General features: G+C 43.6%; 2 protein-coding genes across 2 annotated transcripts; one reads left to right on the forward strand and one right to left on the reverse strand.

Moving 5' to 3' along the window:
- The first annotated feature begins 126 nt into the window (after positions 1-126).
- Positions 127-8033, forward strand: LOC310769064 (uncharacterized protein). The gene is made up of 4 exons (XM_083628147.1): positions 127-512; positions 1909-2061; positions 2778-2912; positions 4669-8033. Exons 1-4 carry the CDS (start codon positions 335-337, stop codon positions 4746-4748), a joined length of 546 nt encoding a protein of 181 aa, XP_083484273.1. The 5' UTR covers positions 127-334; the 3' UTR covers positions 4749-8033.
- LOC310769059 (uncharacterized protein) lies at positions 6145-13870 on the reverse strand. Its single transcript, XM_083628139.1, has 5 exons — positions 13738-13870; positions 11948-12143; positions 8730-8876; positions 6860-6994; positions 6145-6669 (listed from the first exon to the last, which is right to left on the reverse strand). Exons 1-5 carry the CDS (start codon positions 13738-13740, stop codon positions 6581-6583), a joined length of 570 nt encoding a protein of 189 aa, XP_083484265.1. The 5' UTR covers positions 13741-13870; the 3' UTR covers positions 6145-6580.
- Between the last annotated feature and the right edge of the window lie 1177 nt (positions 13871-15047).

The raw sequence follows: 15047 nt of genomic DNA on the forward strand, positions 1-15047 counted from the left end.
CACAAACTGATCCATTGAATTGTGGAGAACTGATCTTAAGCTCAGAGGAAATGAGAAGCCAAGGGGAACTGAAATGGACAGATTCATCCAATACTGAGCTGCTAGCTACTCCCAGAGGAAGGTTCTCTCCCACCCAGTTCAAAGGTTCCATTTCAGTTGAAGGAACGGAACAGAGGAATCCAGTAGAAACCGTTTGAGGAGCACGTTGTCCGGCAAAAACTGGAACTCAGTGATCTCCTCGGAGCCTCCTGGGGTGACCTCGCTAGCACACCACTACTCTCCCAGCCTCTTCAGGCTGCTGCCAGTGCAAAAGATCAGGAGAAGGAACCCCACCATGCTTCTCTACAGGGGAATTAGCTGCCTCCTTTCCTGCATCAGTTTTGTGCTTCTCTTGGTTGCTCAAGCATCCACTGGGTGGGCAGTGCACGAAACAGATATTCTGGAAGCCTCATACACTGGTTTATGGACCACCTGCACAGAAGACGGCTGCAGTTTCTTGGCCATCAGAGAAAGTACAGTCTGCCTGGGTTGGGCTGGGTGAGGTTGGGTTCAACAGACATTGCTGCTGCTGTTTCCCTCAGGCTTTGAATTCCTCTTTCCACATGCACACATACTATGGGTGCTGCTACTAGTGACTTGTGACAGGAAAAAAAAAGATGGCTTCCCTCATAGATACAGCTAAAAATGTTTTCGTTATTTGTTTTAAAGAACAAACAAACAAACAAACAAACAGCAAAGGAAAACCCATAAGGCTCTTAGGCTGACTCTATGGGTTTTATAGTTGCTTGGGGTTTTTTGTACAGATTTTTTAGGATATTATTCTTATTATTATTACTATTATTATACTCCTTTATATTTTTCAGAAAAATCTCAAAGTGGTTTACAGCATATTAAACATCAATAAAACAATGCAGAATCAAACATTTCTGAAGGAAATTCTGCCATTCAACAGAATGGGCTGGCCAGTCTATTCATGTTCAAAGCACATAAACTGGATTAAGATCATTCCCTATACATCCCTGACTGGATCCTGCCCATGTTTATTCTGACTAACTGATATGATCGACATTTGCTATTAATATACAATCACGAAGGTGCATTTATTGCAGAAAGTGCTTTACTATGTCATTTCAAATCGCTGTTGCCATTATTATTCCACTATTCATTTTTCTCTACAACCATAGCAGCTGAACGAGTGCAGCTCTGTGAGGGGAATAAGGGATCTCCAAACAACTTCCAACACCCTCCCAACTACAGCCCCCAGAAATCTGAGGGGGGGAGAGAGAGAAGCCATGACTGTTTAAAGTGTTTTCGTTGTACTTTAAAAGTATGGCGTGAATGTGGCCCTATATTTTAATTGTCGCAACCTAACATTGTGGCTGTGGTTAAACCACAGAGCCTAGAACTTGCCAATCAGAAGGTCGGTGGTTCAAATCCCCGTGACGGGGTGAGCTTCTGTTGCTTGGCCCCTGCTCCTGCCAACCTAGCAGTTCGAAAGCACGTCAAAGTGCAAGTAGATGGGGTAAGGTAAACGGTGTTTCCGTGCGCTGCTCTGGTTCGCCAGAAGCGGCTTAGTCATGCTGGCCACATGACCTGGAAGCTGTACGCCGGCTCCCTCGGCCAGTAAAGCAAGATGAGCGCCGCAACCCCAGAGTCGGCCACGACTGGACCTAATGGTCAGGGGTCCCTTTACCTTTAACATTGTGGCACACTCTTGAGTCCCTCCTGCAAAAACACTGGTGATCTTGAGGCATCCATAAATTTCATATCCTTTTATTCCCAGTCACAGAATTTGGGTTGCAGAAAGGAGAGACTTTCTCTGTGTTTCCTGAGTGCCGTCGTTCGGGTGGGGAAGAGCTACCTGGGACCACCCTCAGCTATTTTTACAAGTCTCTTATTCCACTTTAGTGAAACTGGATGTCGTCCGGAGCTTTATGCTCGTGGCTCTCTTTTTTTCCTTTCTGGCCATACTGTGCTCTGTGGAATCGAAGTACTGGATGAACTGCACCGAGGACTTTTTCATGGATGGCCCTGTTGCGGCTGTCTTCAGCTTGGCCTCAGGTACCAATTTCGAGATGAATCATTTGTGTCCAACTGGGATGTAGCTGCTTTGGGGGACAAAAGCAAGGAAACTGGCAGGGAGCAGGGGGAGTACAAGTACTTGAGAACTGCCTTCCGAAAACAGGACATTTGTTTGTCTGTTTATAGCATTTGTGCCTGTCTTTCAGCCAAAAAATTTCTCAAGGGTGGCTTACAAACACCAGTTCTACGATGGCCGGTTCCCTCAGACTCTTGATCTAAAAAGACACAACACATGAGGAAATGGGGAATGGGAGGGAGAAAGCAAAAGCAAACTGCTAAATGCCATAACTGCTAGCTCCTAGGGGCCGAGGCTGTTTCGGCCCCCTCACCCAATTATTATTATTATTATTATTATTATTATTATTATTATTATTCCCTGCCTCTCAGTCGAACCTACCACATGGGGTTGTTGTGAAGAGTATATGAGGAGAGGGAGGACCATGTATTCCATCTTGAGCTCCTTGGAGGAAAATGGTGGGATAGAGATGCAATAAATGAATACATAAATGCTAACCTGCCGTCCTGGGCTACATTAGGAGGAAGGGAGGGGTATAAATTGGATAGCTAAATAAAGAACCACAGCACAGCAGGGAGAAGAGTGTGTGAAGACCATCCATTCACTACGAGCACCGTTGCATTTGCAGGACTAACCAAACATAATATTTGGATGGACCCTAATCCACTGTTTCTTGTAGGGATCTGTGTGCTGGTCGCTGTGGTGGTATTTGATAACTCCGTCCGCGAGACAACAGAGCCTGAACTGCGGGACCCTTCTGCTAAATGGGCTTATTTCCTAAGCTGTGTTGTCTGCGCCCTTTGCTTGGGGACAGGTAAATGCAAAGGCTGTAATGGCTATAATGGCCTATAGCCAATTACACTTTAGAGTAGACCCATTGAAATTAATGGCCTTACATTAGCCATGTTAATTTATTCCAGTGGGTCTGCTCTAAGAAGAACTGGCCACAATTCATATAGAAATAGAGGTTCCAACTTTCTCCCTAAGATCTCAGGTTGGGTTACAACCATTAAAACACAGTATTGAAAACAGTTTTAAAAACAACAAAAAATTACAATTGGAGAAAGCAGGTGGGTCCTAAAAATAAGGTCCATATAGTGAAGGTGGCCAGATGCACTTCGGTGGGGAAGGATAGCCACAGAGAAGGCCCTTTCCCAGACACCGCCCCCTGCGAATCTGAGGGTTAACTCTGCCAGTCTTAGCATCTGAGAGGATCTGGAGGGACGGAGGTGGTCTTTCAGGTATCTGAAAGGAGACATTCAGAGTAACCAGTTCTCATGTTTTGACTCAGAGTTTCAGCATCTTGGGAGGGGCTTGTCATGCTGAAAAGTCAGAAACAAGGGAGGCTCCCCCTCTCTCATTGACTATGGAATTTGCTCTGACAAAACATAGGGATGGCCACAAACCTAGACGGCTCTAAAGTAGGATCAGACCAATTGATGGAGGAAAGGTCTATCAGTGGCGGTTGGTCACAACAGCTATGTTGTATCACCACTGTATGCCTCTGAATGCTGGTTGCTGGGAATCACAAATGCGGGGGAAGAACTTTTGAGCTCAGGTGCTGCTTACAGGATTCCCAAAGGCATCTAGTCGGCCACTGTGAGAACAGTGTGCTGGACTAGATGGTAGAAGCAACTTACGCAAATGCCTTATATTAGGGGAAATGGCCTAGTCAAACCTGCATAGAACAATGTGTTACCTTGCAAGAAAACTGTACTAAAATGCAAAGTGGGTTTTCAGAAGGAGAAATTCTCTTTCTTTTTGAAAATTTCAAACTGCTGCGAAATGTGAATAACCAAATTTATGACTGGAAAACAAGAAACCAAGAGAACTGAAATTGATAGGCTTTCCACACCTCAAGCCCTGAGGGTTTTTCTGGTGCCTGCAGGGTCCCACCCCCTGCCCCTCCCTCTGCTGAAAGAAACGTGGAGATGCTTAAGGATATGCAAATATTTTTCGGTGGCAGAACTGCATTTCAAAATTTGGATAAGTGCGAATTTAGGAGTGTGGTGGTGTTTGGGTTAGCATACTGCTATAGAAAGTGTGAATTTGATAGATTTTTACGTTAAATACAGTGGTACCTTGGTTCTCAAATGCCTTGGCACTCAAACAACTTGAAACCCAAACACTGTAAACCCGGAAGTGTTCCGGTTTGCAAACTTTTTTTAAGACGAACGTGCTCCATTTTGAGTGTTACGCTTCCAATTTGAGTGCCACACTTCCGTTTTGGGTGTTAACGCTGAGGTCTGTCTGTTTTTGCTATTTATTTTGCTTTTTTGTTTTTGTGACTGTGTGGAACCCAGTTCAGCTAGGGGTTGTTTTTAAGAGTCCGGAACTGATTAATCCATTTTGCATTACTTTCTATGGGAAAACGTGCCTTGGTTTTGGAATGCTTTGGTTTTGGAACAGACTTCCAGAACAGATTAAGTTTGAGAACCAAGGTACCACTGTATGTACTGAACCATATTTCTCCTCCCCCCTTCCTGAGAGTCCATGTGTGTCCACAGGCACCATGTTGACAACCCATGCCAATGCCCACTCATCTCTGTACCTCTCTCTTTCTCTCCCAGGGATATTCAGCCTGCTGCTGTACCAGCTCTCCCTCTGGAAACCAACAGCTTATTCCTCACAGGTGGCTCCCAAAGGGTAATCAGACACCAAAGGCTAAAAGTCTAGAAGGAAGATAGCATTGTATGCTTCCCCCATTTTTGAAGTGGCACTGGATCCTTGGAATCTACATTGACCATGTGCATTTTTAAATGGAGATGTCCACAACCGGGCCACAAGATTCACTGTTTGCATTGGATATCATCCTGCCAACACACCTTCAAGTACATACCCACTGGACTTAGTGAGATCTTTGAACCTTTGAACCTTAGTGAGAATCTTTGAACAACCCACATGCAGCTTACTGCGTTTCAGCAGCACTGAAGAAGAAACGACCCTTTCCCAGGTCTCCTCTTCATTGCATCCCATTTGATGGGTATTTAGACAATTTTTTTCTTCCTTTCTTTTCTTCCTGCTTCAATGCCTTGTCCTGCTATTAAATCATTCATTTGTATGGAAGATTAATAGCCCTCTCCATATCCTTGAGCAAATGAAGGCCAAAGCAACGAGTTACAGATGAACATGTGACGACGTAGGGATTGGTTAGCTGTGATTCCCGCATCTCAGGGGAGTTAGTTGGACACGGTTGACTCTACAATTCTATTATTCTGATAGCAGTTCAAAGCAAATAGCTCATTCCTTGGTGGTGGAGCTGCCATTACGAAAGAATGCTATGGGTGAAGATACTATTCATTGCAGGGATGGGGGATCTGGTGCCCTCTGAATGTTGCTGGACTCCAACGCCTGTCCTTACCATTCTCAAGAGCATTGTGGTAATGGAAATTGTTTGCAAAATTGTGTAGGGGGCACACAGAGAAGACCACACAGCACTAAGGGGGGCAAGAATCTATGAATTTTGGTTCCCCTCAGCTTCTCATTTTTGCCAACTTAAATTCAGTTCACATTTCCGCAGCAATTTGTAACAACAACAACACCACTCACAAACATTTGTCAACATTTCAGGGCAAATGTATCATAATATATGTGTCTTTGTATGACGCTTTTAACTAACCTACACAATTTTGCAAACAATTTCCATTACCACAATGATTTTTTTGTATGCTGTCTTCAGTAATAGATATGAATAATTCCATGCTCACTTTCTCCTAATATATGATTTTCTGTACCAAATGTTTAGTTACAGAGAACTGCATTGCAAAATTCAGAGATGTGTAAATATTACAGGATAATTGTATTTCGCTTTGCATATTGGTATGAGAAGTGTGAATTAGATAGTTTCTGATAAAAATACAAACAAAATCATTTTTCTCCCCTATCAGTACATAAGCACAACTGGCTTTGTCGTCCACCCCCTCATAGTTGTTCCCTTTTCCTTAGCATATGAGGCCTGAAGGAGCCTATTCACTCTTCTTAATAGTAGGACTGGCCCTGATTTCAAGAAATTTGTGAATTTCCAGTAATATTATGAGAAGCGAAAGTTGCTATAAGACATTTAATAATTAAGTGTTCATCCATAGCATCACACATGACTGAGACGTGGCCTGTCCTCACAATATATACATATATTGTAATAAAAACAACAGCAGCAACAATTAGAAGCAAGTGGGGAAATGGGGCAGTCTTGGAAAGCAAGAGGGATATTCCACCCGAGGCAGAAACGATTGCTGAATAAAAGGTATCTCGGTAATGGATGAGATCATTTTAATGGTTCCAGCAGGGCGCTTGGGTAAGAAGGCTTCTCAAAAGTGATGTCGCAGAGATGAAAATGGGCATCTTTTCTGCAATCCAGGCTTATTCCAAATGGCTCTTGGTTAAGTGACATCACCAAACAGAACGCCCATTGGCCAGTCAGGTTTCAAGGCCCCACCTGACTGGGGAACACCTGTGACAGGTGTCATAGGCCATGGGCTACACTCAAGGGTCACTGGGTGTTGATGGCTCTTCCTCTTGGGATGGTTTTACTTTTTTGTGGAACTTCCTGTCCCATAGCAGGTTTTGTGTACCTGGAAAAGAAATTGGGAAATGAGAAGACAAATCCTGGAAGAGTGAGAAAATGAAGCTTTTATACGAAATTGAAGCTCATTTTCTCATATATATGTATATATATATATATTCATTCATATATATGAGAGAAAACCAAGCTGACCCCAGTTTACCAAGATTGTTATCTGACTCAGAATAGGATGTACTCACCCAACACTAAGCTGAGAGAGAAGGAGACGCAAGCTATGCAGAAAGCCCAGTCTGGTGCCAGGTGTATAACATCTGCATCTATGACAACACGGACCTCAAACAATACAATCATTAGAGAACTGACAGTGCAGAGTCCTGCAAGCAAGCAAGAAATTCTTATTAGACAGGGATGTGCCAAGACATTTTGCTGCCTGAGACAAAGGATAAGATAGTGAATCTTCCACTCTGCCTCTAACCCCCCACATGGCATGTACTAAGCCCTACGAAACTTAGTGGATGGACCTGTCAATTACAGTTTGGTTTAACCCATTGCAATTCGTTTATTTGAAGTGGAAATTTGTATGTGTTTTTGTGCACATTTTCAAAAATGTGCACTTTCTGACACAGTTTTGCCTAGTATGAGCATTTTTGCAAGCAATTTACTCCTCACCAACCCCACAAGTTGAATGCGTTTCTTTATGCTGTTTTCAGTAATATGCACATTTTTGTAATCGTCCCTTGGTTGGAGGCCAACCACCATTCAAAATTGCAAAATTCAGAGAAGAGCAAATTTCAAAAGAGAGGTATGTTTTGGTTTGTATACTGATTTGAGAACATTGCATTAGAATGTGAACTAAATGAATCCCCTCCAACACACAGTCCTTACTGGAAAATGAATCTAAGGTTCCACCAGCACTATGCATTTAAAGCTGTGTCACAGGGGCCACCAAGCCCATAGGTGCCACAGTGCCCAGGAAGGTTTTCACTACTGCTCCCAGACAAATGCCCCAGACTCTGAGCTTTCATTAAAAAAAATGAGTACATCTCTAGCTCTCCTAGAAAGAAAGTTATAAAGCAAAATGTGCAGGCAGCCTTCTAAGCAATCATTGTTTTTAGCCAATGAGTGAAGTCAGAGCTGTGATTGACAAGTAGGTTGTTTGGACACCAGGCAACAGGAATCCCTGCAGTCCTAAAGAGCTTCTGTTTCCTCCCTTCCCATTAGTGTTCCTACTTTTTTCTTATTTGCAAGTAGTCCTTAGAATCTCTGCATTTTGCCCTTTCTTTGTCCCTTGCCAACCAGCAGGCATCTTTCCTATGATGCATTTGTCTGAGATTGGCTACTTGCTAAAGGTTATTATCTTCAAATACCACTCAACAATAATTGTGTGTGGATGTTAAAGAATGCTGTCCCCCCCCCCCAAAAAAAAAATTAATCCAAACAATTAAATATGAAAACTTGGGAAAGAGACTTGGGCATGTTTCCTGCTATGCAGGAGCTGATGTCCAGGCACTCATTAATAATGTCCAGTCACATATGCCTATTTCTGAAGTAAGTCTCTTTGTGTTTAATGGGGCTTCCTTCCAGATAAGTAGGTACAGGATTGGCATTGAGGAAAACAGAGTTCTTGTCCCATTCAGAGCTATATCTTCACAAGGATACAACTGACTTTCTATAGCTAGTATGGGGTTAACCAGGGGCAGGAACAATGAAACAGCAGTGACTGGACTCTAACGTTATGCCATGCTGCCCACAGCAGCCATTTTGTCTTACACCATGTCCCCTCCATGGCAGCCATTTTGTGACTGGAACCCTCGGCACTCTCAATATTGCCCTCTGGTCCAAAAAAGATTGGCAACCCGCTGCTGCATCATGCCACTTTCCACAGTCATGGCTTCCCCCAAAGGACCCTGGGAAATGTAGTGCTGAGAGTTGCTAGGAAACTCCCTATTCCTTTCACAGAGCTACAATGCAAACAGTCACGCCCTCTTCCCAGAGAACTGAGTTCCTCTGAGCATACTCCACTCTTGCCCATGGCTGGCGCTGTTTCTGCTCCACATGGAGAACTAAACTCACTGTTATGCTAAATGATGAAGTGCCCTGACACAATACCTGCGCAGTAGTTAGCAATGGAAGAAATCATACAGTCGGGAATCTCCTTCTTTGTGATGCGACTTAAAAGGTTCTGTCCGCACAGCAAGGCAAAGCAAGTAAAAATGAGGGCTATTATCATAAGGCCTCGGACAGCCTCCAGACTCTCTAGAAAAAAAGAAAGAAAAACAGTCCCATTGCAAGTGCATTCGTGGCATTATGCCAGTGCTTCTAAGAACGGATTTGCAGTGCATTCCTAGTCAGTGTATATATGAATGGGAGGGTCCACATGCAGCCAGGGTGGCAATTACATGTTTAGTTAATGTAGTGTCAGGGAACAGGTGGTGCAGGTGGTGCTCCTGTGTCAATTTAACTGTTATTCTTAGGTACATGCTTTGATCCATGTATAGCCAGCATAATGTATTGGCCTGGCCAGCCGCAGAGAAAAAGAGCATGAGAAAAAAGGGAGTGAAACAGTTCACTTCAAAGATGAACTTCGTCTCAACTCTGGCTGAGACCCTCCCTGCCCGCAGACTGTTTCGCCAGAGTGGTGCGTGCTCTGGTTATCTTCCGCTTGGACTACTGCAATGCGCTCTACGTGGGGCTACCTTTGAAGGTGACCTGGAAACTGCAACTAATCCAGAATGCGGCAGCTAGACTGGTAACTGGGAGTGGCCACCGAGACCATATAACACCAGTCCTGAAAGACCTACATTGGTTCCCAGTATGTTTCTGAGCACAATTCAAAGTGTTGGTGCTGACCTTTAAAGCCCTAAACGGCCTCGGCCCAGTATACCTGAAGGAGTGTCTCCACCCCCATCGTTCAACCTGGACACTGAGGTCTAGCACCGAAGGCCTTCTGGTGGTTCCCTCACTGTGAGAAGTGAGGTTACAGGGAACCAGGCAGAGGGCCTTCTTGGTGGTGGTGCCCGCCCTGTGGAACACTCTCCCCTGAGATGTCAAGGAAACAAAGAACTATCTGACTTTTAGAAGACATCTGAAGGCAGCCCTGTTTAGGGAAGTTTTTAATGTTTGAAGTTTTATTCTGTTTAATATTCTGTTGGGAGCTGCCCAGAGTAGCTGGGGAATCTCAGCCAGATGGGCGGGGTATAAATAATAAATTATTATTGTTATCATGAACACCTGTATCAGAAATGATGTAATCTTGGCACAGAGCCCCCACAGCCTATGTACAGGCCCTTTGCCAAGATTACAGCTCCAGCAATTCAATGAGACTTTTGCCACGGGGTTTCCAGGAGCTCTGCCCCGGAACATCAGACTGGCCTGTGCCAGCCATCCATTGTAATTGGGGTCTCTCACAGCAGGAATGATGGGTGGCTGTGCTAGCTTCACAGCTTACCTTTAAGTATTCTTTTATGTCCTTTAGTTATCTTTGCTTTGTATACTGGCACCTGTTGCTGTTTCTACACTTAGTATTATAGTAGTTAATAAAGTTTGCTTCTGCTCCTTAAGTGTTTGTTGCCCTCCATTTACTGAGAATCCAAGGGACCTGGTACTGCTTAGTGATTGCTTCTCATCAGGGTAATTATTGAGCAGGCAGGACAGTTAAATATAAGGTGTTCATGTGAGCTGTGTTGGCAACTGCATATCCAAGTCCTCCAAACCACTGAGATTGCAGTACAGAGTGGATGATTCCAGGCAGCCCGGAAACAGGGCAGGAGGGCGATAGCTTCTTCCCATTGTTGGCCCTCTCTTAAAGAGGAAAATGGCCAGTAAATGTTCAATATCAGCAGTGAGCAGAAAGCAGATCAAATCCATCAGAGCAGAACTCTCAGAGATTTCGAACACACCAACAAGGATTTCTGGCTCTGCATTGTTTAACAATGGGGGGGGGGGAGGACATTTGTGCATGCATTGTACATTCATTCTTATAACAAATTAGAACTCTGTTTGCTTTGGTAGGAAGGCTGGGGGGCAAACCAAGGAGATTGCTGAAATCTAAGAGGTTTGGAGGGGGTTTTTTGGCTTGGAATCCAAACAAGTCACAGCTTCATCTATGACCTCTAATAGTAACAGTGAACTACAGTGGAAGGCTGCTGTATGATTTATGTATTTAATCATATGAAGAAGTTTACGTTAAATAATATAAAACATAAGAAAACAACCCCTAAAATCAACAGTTTAAAAAGCAAGAACATCACCAAAATTTGACAACAACATCACCAAAATTTAGATAAAATCAACAGTTTTACAAACAAATGTGCAAAACAAACAAAAATTGCACGTCCCTCTAGGCTTGTCTAAACAAAAAAGTTGTTAGCAAGTGTTGAAAACAATGGGCCGGTTCTCCACTAACTTTTACTCATAGTAGACCCATTAAGAGTAATGGACCTAAGTTAGCTATGGTCATCAATTTCAGTGAGCCTACTCTGGGTAAACACGAATTGGCTACAGCCAAGGTGTTAGCCTAATATTAAGTTCCAGGGTATAGATGCTGCCACACTATAACTCCATCTGCCCTGTACATTTAAAGCAATATCATACCACTTTAAACAGCTATGTCTTCCTCCAAAGAATCATGGGGACTGCAGTTTGTTAAGGGAGCTGAGATTTATTAGAAGACCTCTATCTGCCACTACCCAGAGCTACAGTTCTCAAAGTAGTTTAACAGTCAACCTCTCTCCCCAGGAAACTCTGTAAATTGTGGTTCTGTGCAGGGAAAGGGAGACTCTTAGCAACTCTTAGCACACTTAACACGCTATAGTTGCCAAAATTATGTGTGGGAAGCCATGATTGTTTAAAGTGATCTTATATTGCTTTGAATGATGTGTGTGTGTGAGAGAGAGAGTTTGGATTTGATATCCCGCTTTATCACTACCCGAAGGAGTCTCAAAGTGGCTAACATTCTCCTTTCCCTTCCTCCCCCACAACAAACACTCTGTGAGGTGAGTGGGGCTGAGAGACTTCAAAGAAGTATGACTGGCCCAAGGTCACCCAGCAGCTGCATGTGGAGGAGCGGGGACGTGAACCCAGTTCCCCAGATTGTGAGTCTATCGCTCTTAACCACTACACCACACTGGCAATGTATAGCTGAGGTCTGAAAAAAATGCTACTTCTGCAGACAAAAGCTACTGAGTGGGTACCTAAGGGGTAAGACCGTCATTCAAGTCAACTCGTCCTAGCCTTCACTGCATGGAAATAAAACTCCTACCCAGAAGTCCGTTTGGCCCATGACCCTTAACCCAAGAAAGAACAGTAAGCCAGTTGTGCCTCCTAACCGATGCTGTACGGGTGTGGTTTACAGCTCTTCTCAAAGCAAAAAAGCCACAACCCCAAATGGACATTGGATTTCACACAGTGATGGACCAGCCAGTTGGGAGATGCTATGCAGATGATGAGCAAGACGATATTGACGCAGCACATGACGCTGTATGTTTTTCTGACAAAAGGCATTGGCTGGACTTTGGCAAGGATCTGCAGAAAGAGGAAAGGCCAACATTCAGAAGCCCTAAGAATGATACTTGGAAACTAGGTATGAGGGGTGTGCTGGAGGGGATCATTTGCCAGCTTGGTGGTCTGTTCTACCCCAACATCATCACGGCCTCCAGTTATGTGGCTTCCGGTGACAGGGCATGCCTTGGCTACAACCTGAAAAAACTCAACTAGAAAGAAGTCCTTTTCTATGGTGGTATCCACTCTCTGGGGCCACAGGGGCCAACCAGATGCATGTGGGAAACCCTCTAGCAGGACCAGAGTCCAAGACAATTCTCCCTTCCCGCAGTTTCCAGCAACTGGTACCCAGAAACATTGCTGCCTCCGACTGTGAAGGCAGAGCATAGCCATGAAGGCTAGAAGCCACTCTTAGCCTTCACGTCCATGAATTTGTCCTATCTTCTTTTAAGGCCATCTAAGTGGGTGGCTATCACTGCCTCCCGTGGAAGTGAGTGCAATGAATTACATGCTGCATGTCAAAGGACTTTAATTTATCTGTTCTGAGTCTCCCAAGAGTCCTCCCCTGTTTCATAATTTTCCAAGGCGATGGTCATGGGATAACCAAAGGAGAAGTTTGGGGTACAGAACCTTACAATCCTCTGCCCTTTCCTCCCCAAACTTGCACAACAGCAACAACCAGGTCAGTTGTAACTGCAGCAAGATTAACACTGAGAAGGCAGATGTGCCACAAGGCAGGTCTGACCAATAAAATAGACCTGAAGCTTCTGTTTTCCATAGGGGCCATGCATTTCCCAGCAACCTTTAGTCAAGCTTTAGCATAGTATTGTCTTCCCAACCATTATGCATCCAGGGACACAAAATGGAACCATCCATTCTTGGCAACCCTCAAGTTTAGACTCAGGGCTAAAGACTGGTCTTGGTCCTCAAGTCCCCAAACAACATCGCCTTGGCTATATATATATATATATATATATATATATATATATATATAATGCTATATCAAAACAGGCACCAGACTTCCCCTGCAATGTGGAACTCATACCGTTGTAACTTAAGTTGGCAAGCATAGAATCACAGAATTGCAGAGTTGAAAGGGACACTGAGTGTCATCTAATTCAACCCTCTGCAATACAGGAATCTTTTGCCAAACGTGGGGCTCAAACCCATCAGCCTGAGATTGAGAGTCTTACGCTCTACCAACTGAGCTACCCCAGGTCCATCATAGGTTTAGCAGAGCCCTCCATGGAAAACTCAATTTTTTCCCTGCTGATTATTTGTGCCTGATCATCTGTTGCCTTTTTAAAAGCATATCTAAGGTTCTCAGTCACCCCTTCTTTCAATTTAGTATTTTACCTTCCCTTGAATATCCCTCCCTAAGAGGAATATTTGAGGGAGGTTCTTAAAAATGTTTTCAATATTGTTTACCGTCGTTTTGGCAAATCATATTGCAACTTGTCTTGGGCCCTACTGTGTGGGGTAGAGAAGAATACTATTTACATTTCTATTCTATTATTGATGTTCTTCTTCTGGATATGTCTAATTTCCTTGTGGCTCAGGGCCTCAGTAAGTGGAGAAAGGAAGGCACAAGGGTCATCACTCTTGCTTTTGGACTCACCATAATTCAACTTGAAACATGAAATCTTTGACCACCCAACATTCCAGGCATGCACCATGCCCTCTTCTTTGTTGTTGCTCCTCTCTGTTGCAACCCAAACCAAAAAAACAGAATGGCCACCCAGCTTCTGAGAGTCTTGCTTTTCAACTGTCATGGAATTTTTCCTCCTTCCATGAACAGAGGGTTGTCTCCAACTAAGTTCTACTCAGAATAGACTGGTTGAAATGAATGGACTTAGTCAGGTCCATTCATTTTAATGGGTCTTTTCTAAGTTGTCTGGGTTCATAAATTCCAAATATTTCTCAAAGTGATACCAAAGTGATATCAAACATGATCCATTAAGAATTTAATTTGACCAAATTTGTATTACTGGCTTTTGGTGAAAAGCTAGGTTGTCAAGTTCTTGTCTGAATGTTGACATTTTGATCTATTTAAAGTTTAAGATTTATAAGGCTGCTTATTTTATTTTATTTATTTTATTGCATTTCTCTTTTTTAAAAAAATACAATGATAGCCTACATTAAACATTACATCTGGGGGCGGGGATAAACAAGTACTGTGTACCAATTATTCAAAGGATACAAACAGTGATTTGATTTATCTATACGCCAAGTTCCCAGAAAGAAATTACATTTGTACTCCTTTTCTTTCTTTGCAGTCACCTTTCTGTTCCGGAAAACTATTTTAAATCCCTTCTATGTTAGTTGACTTCCCTCTATCTCTTTGCGGTTTCAATACTTTCCTTAAGTAGTAAGTGTTCTGAATTCATTTATTAATCTCAGTTTTTCCTGTATATCTGTGAAATTAATCTAAGCACAACCAAGTATTATTTTTGGAACCATATTTTATCAGGTAGTTTTTGAAGCAATCCTCTTTTTTAAAAACCTTTTCACCTGAGTGGTTTCTTACTAGTTCTGTCATTTTGGCTAGTTCGAGGTACTCGCACAACTTTAATTGCCACTCATCTTTTGTTGGTATTAACTCACTTTTCCAGTATTTCGCAATTAGCACTCTGGCCACTGTTGTCACATAGAGAAACATTCTTTTTATTATTTGGGATGCTTATCTGTCAGGGAACTGCCATCGGAACTAGCGGAGGAGGCGAGGCTCCACAGCGATGCTGGAGAGGGGCCAAGCAGGGAGAGAGGCAGGTCTGTGGCTGGGGAAGAAAATCAGCGCAACACCAGGGATAGAGGGGGGCCAATGGGGGAAGCAGAGAGGAGGCTCCAGGACTCTTCGCAGGAGACCAGCGAGGAGAGCACAGGTCCTCCGCTGCCCACACCCACCCTACGCAAAAGACTTCCGCGCAG

This window comes from Podarcis filfolensis, assembly GCF_964270895.1.
Source record: "Podarcis filfolensis genome assembly, chromosome: 8".
NCBI classification, from domain to species: domain Eukaryota; kingdom Metazoa; phylum Chordata; class Lepidosauria; order Squamata; family Lacertidae; genus Podarcis; species Podarcis filfolensis.

What these genes read in the sequence shown, in the direction of transcription:
- LOC310769064 (XM_083628147.1), top strand. Translation starts at nt 335, where the DNA reads ATGCTTCTCTACAGGGGAATTAGCTGCCTCCTTTCCTGCATCAGTTTT. An exon ending in TTTCTTGGCCATCAGAGAAA is followed by an intron (nt 513 to 1,908) that starts GTACAGTCTGCC and finishes ATTCCACTTTAG; the next exon opens with TGAAACTGGATGTCGTCCGG. An exon ending in CGCCCTTTGCTTGGGGACAG is followed by an intron (nt 2,913 to 4,668) that starts GTAAATGCAAAG and finishes TTTCTCTCCCAG; the next exon opens with GGATATTCAGCCTGCTGCTG.
- LOC310769059 (XM_083628139.1), bottom strand. An exon ending in ACCACACCCGTACAGCATCG is followed by an intron (nt 8,877 to 11,947) that starts GTTAGGAGGCAC and finishes CTTTTTTTCTAG; the next exon opens with AGAGTCTGGAGGCTGTCCGA. An exon ending in CTCTCTCAGCTTAGTGTTGG is followed by an intron (nt 6,670 to 6,859) that starts GTGAGTACATCC and finishes TTTCTTTTCCAG; the next exon opens with GTACACAAAACCTGCTATGG.